At 43.2% G+C, this 11015-nt stretch overlaps 1 protein-coding gene across 1 annotated transcript; it reads right to left on the reverse strand.

Moving 5' to 3' along the window:
* Positions 1–4687: 4687 nt before the first annotated feature.
* Positions 4688–10657, reverse strand: tbx22 (T-box transcription factor 22; the record flags this gene model as incomplete). Its single annotated transcript, XM_083980767.1, has 8 exons — positions 4688–5235; positions 5326–5411; positions 5677–5741; positions 6515–6679; positions 8362–8536; positions 8624–8725; positions 9912–10167; positions 10519–10657. 8 exons carry the CDS (start codon positions 10655–10657, stop codon positions 4688–4690), a joined length of 1536 nt encoding a protein of 511 aa, XP_083836893.1.
* Positions 10658–11015: the final 358 nt, after the last annotated feature.

Genomic DNA, 11015 nt, shown 5'->3' on the forward strand with positions numbered 1-11015 from the left:
CACATTTTTAAAACTCTCAACACAGCAGCAAAACACAAGTCCATGTGGAGCAAACGGTGAATCAGTTTTGATTGCTTTCACACAAAATGCATTGAGTGACCACAGTCACCAAAATTTGTTATCCCTTTTCTCAGTTACTAGTTCACCATCTGCAAAACACTGAAGTTTTACAGCACATTTTTCAAACACTAATTTCTTCAAAACAGTTCAGAACACAATCAAGACAGAATGATACAAAAAACAAAGAACATTGTGCATTTCTGCTGCAGCCACATTGAAGTCTACGCAATTTCATATCAAAGTATTGATGATACGTAAAATGAATATGAAAAAATATTGAAAATAAAAATTATACAAAAAAAAAGGGACTGAGGAAGAAATGTGTTCAGGCAGTAGGCAACTGTGCATGTCCCAGGTCAGAGAGGAGCAAATATTACAATGTGAGCCGCACTCTGTCATGATGTTTTGTCATCTTTGGTCTTGTTGGACCTGACAGTACAGAGAGGTCAGAGGTCAAGAAACACAACATTTGTTATTGTAGGGTATACATAACTCTGCTGTCACTGACTGGTTTGCTGATGTTGATCAAAACATGTGGAAACATACAAAACACAATTGTTTCACCTCTGGCCAATTAGCTCCATGAGTTCGGTGCTGGTTCTTGGTGTCAGAGGTCATGAGTTTAAGCCTCAGCAGCCTCTCTGACCTGGGACATCGACAGTTGCCTGCTGCCCGAACACATTTCAAAAATTCATATTCAATATTTTGTCATATTTCATTTTACATATCGTCAATATTTTTATATGAAATTGTGTAGACTTCAATGTGGCTGCAGCAGAAATGCACAATGTTCTTTGTTTTTTGTTTTTTAATCCTATGTCTTGATTGTGTTTTTAACCGTTTTGAACATACGCAGTGCAGTGCAGTGTTGTGCAGGTGGTGAACTAGTAACTGAGAAAGGAGTTTGCAAATTTTGTTGATGGTCATTCAATGCATTTTGTGTGAAAGCAATGAAAAGTGATTCCCAGTTTGCTCCAGATTGTGTTTTGCATGCTGTATTAAGAATTTTTAAAATGTGACTTCAGTTTTGACCAACGCTTGTTAGCAATTGAAAAAAAAACTGTAATGAACACACAGCGTCATTGAGCGCTCTCTTCATAGAAATATGGGGGGAAAGGTGAAAATGGAAAGGTAAGGTGTGAAGGAAAGTGCGAGAGCTGTTTGGGTCATTAACACCTTTCCCGTATGAATGACATGAGTGTTAGCCCCAGATAGAGCTCTTAGAGGAAACCCCAAAACACACACACCAAAGACACGCAGGCCAGGTGCCAGACCATATGTTAAAGCTGTTTGTCCTACACTCATCTAACCTCTGCTCCTGTAAGACAGGGGCCTGTCAGGGAGCAAATGCCTGTGTAAAGCCCCAGTGACCCCTGTCTGCACACACATGTGGACATACAGCAAGGAGTATTAATACACGCATATACAAGGCAACATACAAATATGCGGTAGCTCCTGCTTCTGTCAGCACGTCTGAGATCAGATGGTGATCACAACAGAGGTTTGTGCTGATGATCAGAGAGGAGAGGAGAGGAGAGGAGAGGAGAGGAGAAGACTTTCATTGAGGCAAAAATATAGTGCAGCATACGTCTGCTGCTTGATAGGGCACTAGAAGAGTGCTTAATAACTGTTAAACTGCCCTTGCTTTTCACATTACTCACTCAGTGTAATTCAATTTCTGCCACAGCTGGTTTCACTTTAAACTTTACAGCTGAGCTCAGTCATGTCCCATAATCTGACCTGATAAATAACCAGCTTTTATTGAGTTTGCAGAGAAAATAGCGTCCAGTATAAACCTTCACGAGAGACTCAGCCAAAATGCGAGCAGGGCTTGAGGGCATTAAGATGAATAGGAAAAGGTGTGTGTGTATATGTGTGTGTGTGAGTGTATATACATCGCAGTGCTTGTGAGCAAGTGTAAGACAGCTATTATTAGGAGATAACTGACGTATGCATGTGTGGTGTGTGTTAATCTAATGAAGGCAGAGTATATTTACACATCCTGACTCTCTGCTGAGCTTCTCTCCTGTTTCAGGATGCCATTTCACATGATTGGAAACAAATGACTTCAGGGTCAAATTTCCCTCCCTTTACTACCTGTCAATCACTCCGAAGCGGCCCAGAAACTTCCCTCCCTGTGTTATTACAAAGTTGAATCAGCACAGTTTCCATGTTATTTCAACCACCACCTTCAAGAGGATTATGTTGACACCTTACCAAGCAAATTAACAACATGGGTGGACGAACAGTGTGGTTAATCATTGACAGGCTGGTAAAAGGTTAACTCAAAAGTAATTTCCAACCAGCGTTGGAATGAAATAAGTCCTAACACAAGAGAGGACAAAGACAAGAAAGAATAAGGAACCACAGATCATATAATAAAAACCTTGTCCAGCGTTAGAGAAGATTAATGTCACTGTCATCTCTGTGCTAAATATGAAGCTATCTAGCTGCTGTTAAGCTGCATAAAAATGGGTGTGAGTAAGGGTTTTGAGAAAATGAAACAAATAAGATATAAATCGTGCTATTTGGTAAACTTTGGAGATTTAATTTCTTTCAAACAGAGCCACGTTCTGCTGCAGCTCATTAAAGTCCTGCTTATTAACAAGATGTTAGCTTTAGCTTTATATTTGATTTACAATGCATGTTCCTCTGCAAGAAAGTGAAAAACCTCTCTGTCAAAGTGTTAGTGTAACTGTTATTACTGCTACCTGTTACTGAAAAGGTGCTGTAAGTTACTCACTATTTCATCAGACACCATTTATATTATAAGCAAAGTTCACATGTGTACACAAACACTCTAATCAAAAGCAAATTTTCTAAGACATTATTTACTGTTTGCAATATAGTAATTTGGCAGTTATAATGGTAGGTGCTTACATCTTGTCCCCTGTTTCATTTACAGCTACAAGCGTGTGTGTTTGCATTACTGGAGAACGGCAGGTGCAAAGTTCATCCCTCCTGGTATGAAAGCAATTTGTCTAACGGAGAGATCAGGAATTAGTAGAGAGTTTAAAATGATTGTCCTATATCGGCAAACATGGAAATGACAGACCGTATCAAATAACCAGCACAGATTATGCCTGTCTGCAGACAAAGGCTGGGCTGTTTGATGGCGCACCTGACCGCTCGCTGAAACAGGGGCCATCCCCTGCACAGAGTTCCTCAATTAACTCCTTCCTGCTATTTCCACGTCCAGCGCGTATTAGTTCACTGCCATGCTCGGCCATGACAAGTAAATTGCTGTTTGGTTATGACCGTTTGTCGGGAAACAGGCCATTTCCCCCGCTTTGCCTAAACCGCTGTTCCTAGCTCTGCTCAGGGAGAGAGAAGAGGAGGGAGGGAAGGAGGGAGGGAGGGATGGTTCCTGGGTTTTGAGTCTGAGCTGAAGGCAGGAATTATCACATCAGCGGCTGAACGGGCGTGCCCCCTTCGGTATGGACAGAAAAACACTGCGTTATGTTGGCCTGCAGTAGCGAGAGGTTTTCGTTCGGCACCAGCTCTCTGTTCCTCATGGCACACTAGAATCCACTTTTCAGAAAAAACCTTCAACATGTCTCCAAGAGCCGAGTCTTCACACAGCGGTATTGATTTACTGTTGATCCTGGAACAATATTACAACAGTGACTACAATAATGATGACACGGCTGCTTTAGTCCATCTTACACCACAAGGAGCCTTGTTCCAGTCTTGTTACAGACTGTGGCTAATAACGGCCTCTATAGAATAACCGTTTCACCTCCATGCGTCTCTGATTAGTCCTATTATTGGTAATAAAGTACAGGAATGGAAACTGGCCGCCTGAATCCTGGCAGCTGTTGTTCTTCCCCTAAAATCACAGAAAGACCTGATGAGCTCATGTTATTAGTCAGGCGCAGCCAAGCCTGACACTGGGATTCAGCTGAGTTTAGAGATCGAAAAACACAAAACACACTTTTGTTCTGTCTCAGTGAATACCACTTGATAATTGCAGAGCAGATTTCTGTATCATTTCTCATTAGAAACAATTTCCTGTTGCTCATGTGTTTCTGCTTACTTTGAGATACACCGTACCTACAGTCACGTCGATACAACTAGAAAACATGGAGAAGTTGTTTCCTCTTTCGTTTTGTATAAAGACTGGATGCCAGGGAGAAAAACATTTTGAATGCCAGTGTATGATTTGAACAAAAAATATGAAAAATACTTTAATGGGCACTTATGGTCAGTTTAACAGTCATGTTCATTAACAGTTATATTACATACCTCAGGTCCTATTGCTGATGCTCTTTGGTAACACCATGTGAAGCAGTTAAGGCAGCAAAGAGGTTCCCCCGCACCGTACAGACACAGACAAATCTACAGCCTGCCTACATTTCTGTTTACTCCTATGTTGGTCTCTTTGGGTCTAGTTGAGTGTGCAAAGAGAAGAGGACCTGCTCACAGTCTGGCTCTGGATCAGTTTTTGTGCTGGTAAATCCAACACAGTGTACAAAGGAGTTTTTAAATATAGAAATGTCCCCCCAGAGTTCTGTGTTTGTTGCTCCTTTGAGTCTTGCTCAAAGTGAATGACCCCTCTCTGTTTTGTTGCAATAAGCTTTGGCTTGTTATACTCAATGGGCCAGATCCTGCAAGTGCGGTCCAGCTGTCAGAGGCAGTGGTTGGTGGTCGGGTGCCACGGAGACTGGCGCAGCAAACAGTCTGTGGTGTCTTCGGCGAGCTTGGCGTGCCGGGAAATAGCTGCGAGCTGGGGGCTCAGGGGGAGGCTGTAGCGGTAAAGACAGTAAGGGCCCGCAGTGTCAGACAGATGAGAGAGGAGAGACGGCCCCTGAGGGCTGAGGGGGCTGTAGGGGTGGATGAAGCAGGGGGAGCTCCCCGGAGACCCGTGGAGACAGGGATCCCTGCAGTGGGGCGGTTTCTTCCCCTGGAGAGCAGAGAGGAGCGGGAGGTCTGTGAGCGGGGAGAGCGGGTTCAGGCCTCTCAGTCTGTCTGCTCCCAGAGAGGAGAAGGTCCTGCTGCCGGACAGCGGGGAGGCACTGGGCGAGGTGATGGTGGTCTTCCCGTAGAGAGGGAGAGCAAGGTTATGGAGAGCGACATCCTGGCAGGAGAGCGCCGACATGGAGAACGGGTGAAGGGATGAGGATGAGGTGAGAGGGAGGAGACTCTTCACGCTGGTAGTCGGTGACCCTGAGCTTCCTGTTGAAGGAGAAGTCAGAAACATGATTTATATGTATTTATATGTGTAAAGGAAAAGAGGAGAATTTATGAGAGCTGCACCAACAGTACCTTGGAGTTGGATGGTGAATGGCTTGAAGTCCAAGCTGAGAGGGCTTCTCCAGGGATACGACTCCAGTAAGCCATCCAATACCCCTCTGAACACACACGCGCACACACACACACACATATATATATACATATATATAAACATATACTGTAAAAGCACTAAAAAATGTTATTCCAGGTATTTAAATGTTGGTTCTGAGAGGTGTGAAATTCTGCACTACACCGTTCAACTTCATTTGAAGGTTTTATGTGGCATCAAGTTTCAGTGGTTGAACCTTAAATCCCTGCAGGACCCTTGACTGGAGTGCCCTCTGAGCTGGATTAAGTGTTGGTGCTTGGTGAGTTTTTCTGTACCTGTTCCTTCCTGGATCTCTGAAGCCCTTGGCGAACGGGTTCCTGTCGATCTTCAGTTTTGTGATCTTGCCCAGGAGAGAGGGACAGACACAGAGTTAGAGTGGAGGTGTCAAGCGCTGACGTGTTAAGCTAACAATGAGCTCAGCTTTACAATAGCATGGAGAGTGGCAAAAACTCTCCCTCAGGGACTGCGTCTCCCAGCAGCACCCGGGGCGACGGGCCATGTCAAACAGGGTTCTCGGAGAAGGGGGTTTGGGGTTGTACAGTTTTATTTGGTGCTTTAATGGGCTGTGGACTCCAGCAGTCGGCCCAGTCACAGCTCGTTACTGTGTTTCTGTAATAATACATTCTCTGATCGTAAAATGAGCCCCGATGAAAAGAGCTGGCAGTCCCTATGGGCAGCTCTGTTACTGGAGGAATGGTAGCCAACACTGGGGTCAGCTCCCCTGCACTGGAACACACACGCCCTCTCTGAGCAGCTGACCCTGCTGAAAATCAGGACACTGCGATTTATGATCAGTCTGAGACCACAGGAGAGTGGGCCTCATCATCTTCGTGATGTGAGGATTAAAACATTGTTTAGGAGAGGTCAAAGAGGCCCAAGCTGTTGACTGAATCATAACAACAATCACTACGCTGATGACAAAGACTGAACATCTGCTTTTCGAATATTTTGGATTGCTTAAATGATGAAGAATAATTAGATCAAACACTTTCTGATACTCTCAATCTCAGCTACAAGAGTACATATCTAGACCACTGGATAATATCCTCAGTGCACATAGTATTTTAACCATAGTATTTTAATTTTTATGTGATGATCGTGTTTCAGTGTTACCTGTTGATTCTGATAGGCTGTGACTGTGGTGAACTCCGTTTCTGGAAAGGAGAAGCTGTGTACTCCCTCAGCAGGCAGAGACTGGATCTGGGACAAGTCCATCCGAGGGTCGTGACGGATGATGTGCACACGTGGCTTGTATTTATGCATCGACTGCAGGATGATCTGTATCAAGAGATGAAGGAGGGATTCTTATTTGAAAGTTTCAGCCATGTGTATCTATAGGCGCGCAGCTATTACTTTCATATTCAATGAGTCTGAGGGCCGTTTTTATTTTCAGATAATTATTTGGCCTGTAAAATCTCAGACAGCTGTGAAAAATATCCATCACAGTTGCCTGCAGTAAAGCCGCTTCCTGCTTTTGTCTAAACAAAGATATCCGCTGCACCACATGAGACAAAAAAACAGCTAACCCTCAGCTGAGACGTATTTCTGAAAATTTTTGCTTAAAAGGTTAAATGACGGGCTATTTAGCATTTAGGCCCAATTGATGAAACTGTAGATAAACTAACTGATTTTTACAGCGGCTAAAGACTTTAAATTCCTAATCATTTTATAAACATGAGCCGGGAAACTCTCATAAAGTGTCTGAAAGTATTAAATCTCCATTATTATTTCATAATTGAAATAACTGCATCTACACCACTGAACAACATTAGGTGATGTATGAAGTTAAAGTGATAATATAACAAAATATAATTTGCAACAACAGTAATTACACACAATGTGACATAATGAGACAAAATAAAACACTGCAAAATAACATAACAATACATTTAAACTACGACTAGAACTAAAATGTGTGAGTAAACAATTAAATTAACACACACCATCCAATGTTCAATTTACTGATAATAAATCACATTAGTGTTAAGTAACAAACTATTAAACTATTAATTCAAAAATGCCTATAAAACAAAGGGGGTTCATCTGAGTAAAACTGATTGCTCATTATATATGTTTGTGTTCTGCTATTTTTATTCTCACTTTATATATTTGTTTAACTACTTAGTGTAAAACACTAAAATAAAACGGTAAATTAAAAATGACCATTTAGCCCTCTGTGGCATTCGGAAGTCTATTAATCTGGAGTTTCCTCTTTTACCCTTTAAGGTCCAAGCCAAATAAAAGTATTGTAATTTAATGTATGTGTGCAAGAAATCAAAATATATTTTTTAAATACACCAATACCTGCATGGCGAACAAAAAATATGTCTTAGTGTCACATGAGGTCAGACGATCAACATGTGTTTATTAGTGTTTAAAACCAAAGGGAGCTCCACAGAGGCTGGTTACAGGCTTATGAACTGACCGCTTCAACATCGTGGATTATGAAGCTGTTTCAGTCTCAGCTCTGAGGCACGAACACTGTTCCTACATTCCCTCATCATCTACCAGAATAATGAATCCTCCATACACGAACTGAATTCAGTGGTGGTTTTATAAACAGGAGGATCAAGTCAAAAGCCTGGTGTAGCCCCCACAGTCACCACATCAGTCACAAAGTGAACTTTTTACTGGAGGTTCTGGATCAGAGAAGGATTTCCACTTCCTTTTTCCCTAAAAGACATGCAGGTTTTCAATCCTGAAAAATCATCCAACGTGGTTCAAGATGTGTATGACAGCAATCCAAGGAGGACTGTGGCTGACTGCTGCTCTTTTATGCCAGTGTGCACACAGAGACACACACACCAAGTGATGGACTTTTCTTATGTGAATTCTCAGTTGAAGCACACAGCACTGTTGTGATTCTCACCTGTTTAGGTCTAGTGCATGCTCAGCTTTTTTCCCCTCCACTGTCTGTTGGACAGATAAATAGGAAGCAGATGCTCAGATGTGTTACCTACATGTCCCTTATCGTCCATCTCGTTGTTGGTGAGTTTGACCCGGTCAAAGCTGATCACCTGACGCATCCACGTCTCCCCTGCGCATGGCGAGTCTGGATGCACGTAAAGCCGTGGAGAGATGCAGGAGTGGTCCGTGTTCCCAGCCACCATCCATTGCGAGCTGTGGTACACATACCTGCGGGGAGGTTTATGCATGTGAGTAAATAAAGAAATGCATGCATTCTGAGTTGAAATAATTTAACACACTCACACATACACACACCTGTAGCGTTTAGAGTCCACAGGCATGACGTCCATTGCGATGTAATACTGCTGGCACGGGTCCAGATTGCGCACTTTGACGCGCACCGAGGGAAACATCCTCCTGAGAAGAGATGAGAGTATAAAGAAATGGGAAATTAATATTTTTAAAATAATAATTTAAAATTAAACCTGTCGTTATCTTCCGTAAAAGTGTGTAAGAGTGTGTGTTCACCCTCATGGATTTCACATCATAAAAAGAGACAGAAAGAGATCAGGCTCTAAAACCGGAGGCAGAAACTTTCCTGCCTGTCGCGGCCAAGTTCAGAGGAAAGTTCATGGACCTCGAGGGGCCGCGGGGGCATCTTCACTGCCGAGATTTATAGCGCGTGTTCTGGGTAATTGAATAAACGGAACCTAGATTTCAGCAAGTAGTTATGTCCCAATAACTCATAACTGGAGAGGAAAACAGTGAGGACGCACATGGCTACCCACCAGAACACAAATAAAGTCAACGCAATCAGAATATATCCAATAATTGATGATCTTGCTTTATTCTGTTAAAATCTATTTGTCTCGAGGAACAGCAGCATCTTGCTAATTCAGTCTGACGAAATGAACTAATTTTACATTCTTCAATTGATTTACATAAACATTTAGTAAACCTATCACATTTCACTTCATAATATGTACCCCACACTGAATTATATTTCAACAACTATTGGTCACAGAGAACTAAAACACACCCACGCCTGCTCTCAAATTTTCAGTCTTTTTGTTTTCCTCTAAAACTCGCTAGTGATGAGCTTCACCTGATAACCGCACCTGTGTGACCACACATCGGTTTATGTAAAGGTCTGGCTATTTTATTATTTATATCTGGTGCTCGAATGCGGAAACTATCATTTAATCACAACGGATCGCAAATGAGCGAGAGAAGACTCAAAGGTCAAAACCGTTTGCACAGTGAGGCCCGAGCTGCAGCGTCTCAGGCCTGCTCTGATTTTCAGACCACAGCTCACTTTTTAAAGTCCCCCCCCCCCCCCCCCCCACCCCCTAACTTTTCAATACAGTGCAATACATAATATAAAATAAATAATCCAAAGAACGACTTTGTGGCTGTGAGCGGCCTGTAAATGGATAGAGCCAATAATTCAAACTGGAACAGGGTTGTCTCATTTGGAGCTGTGAAGCTGTGAAGTAAAGTCCTGAACATTTAAATGTGTCTAATCTTCTTTGGATGTATTTAGCAGTGTGTGTTGACTGTTTTTAGTTCAGGTTGAAACCAGATTCTCTTGCAGCTCTCCTACCTCCCAGCTTTAGTGATAATCATCTCGGTGCCGATCTCGTAGAATCTCTTCCACAGCTCGGAGCCCTGCAGCTCTACCCGCACCTCTCTGTCCGGGCGGCAGTCCTTCTCCTTCGGCTTGTTCTCCCCGGCGTCCGGCTCAGTCTCCTCGGGCCCTGACCCGGCAGTCTGTTTCTGCGGGTCACAGGGGGTCTCCTCCCCTCCCAACTCTGTTGAACCTGCTTTCTTCACCTGTCTGACCGGAAACTCGCGCAGGCCTGAAAAGCGCAAAAGAACAGGTGAGATGTGGAGAAAATGAGACGTGTAACCGACGAGTCATTTATGATTAAGATGCAGTTTAAAAAAAAAAAATATTTATATTTAAGAAGACATTGTAGATATTTACCAAAAATGATGTTTAACTATATTATATGAAAAGGCAAAGGCATGGGAATATTTACACATCTTTCTAGAAGTAAATTAAATCATTGAATTTGAAATGAATAAAAATAAAGCCAGAATAAACACAAAATATAGGTCTGTGGTTGTGCGCTTTGTTGTTCCATCTTGTGCGTAAAATGTCACATTTTATTTTTTGAAAATCCAACTCGAGTTTCCTTCCGTCTCACCAGTGAAGATGCTCGTATCCTCGCTGGTGTCTCCAGCTGAACTTGACTCTTGTCCTTCAGACACTTTCATCCTCTTGCAGGGTTTCCCCACCAGCGCCTCCACTGAAAAGGCGTGAGCCCGGGAGCTCAGACCCTGCATTTTGGCGAACGATCCCGTCTTCCTACGAGCCCTATATCCGTCTGAACTTTGACTCTGTCCCGCGCAAGGCTCAGTGTCCTGGCTCATTCAGGACAGGACAGAACAGGCAGCAGCAGCAGAAACAACGGCAGCAGCAGCAGCAGCAACGGCAGCAGGAGCAGCAGCACCTCAGGGAGCCCCTCTTCTCTCACCGCGGCTCCGTGACGCTGCGTAATTGATCCGGTGCGTTCCCATGTGTTCTCCTAGGCGCACACCTTCATCCAAAATCCTTGATTATTGGCACGCCTCTCTTCCTCACCACAATATCCCCCTCTCTTCCTCTTAACCCGTTTATGTGTCTCCCCTTTCCTCTCTGTCT

This window comes from Trachurus trachurus (assembly GCF_905171665.1).
Source record: "Trachurus trachurus genome assembly, chromosome: 10".
Taxonomy (NCBI): Eukaryota; Metazoa; Chordata; class Actinopteri; order Carangiformes; family Carangidae; genus Trachurus; species Trachurus trachurus.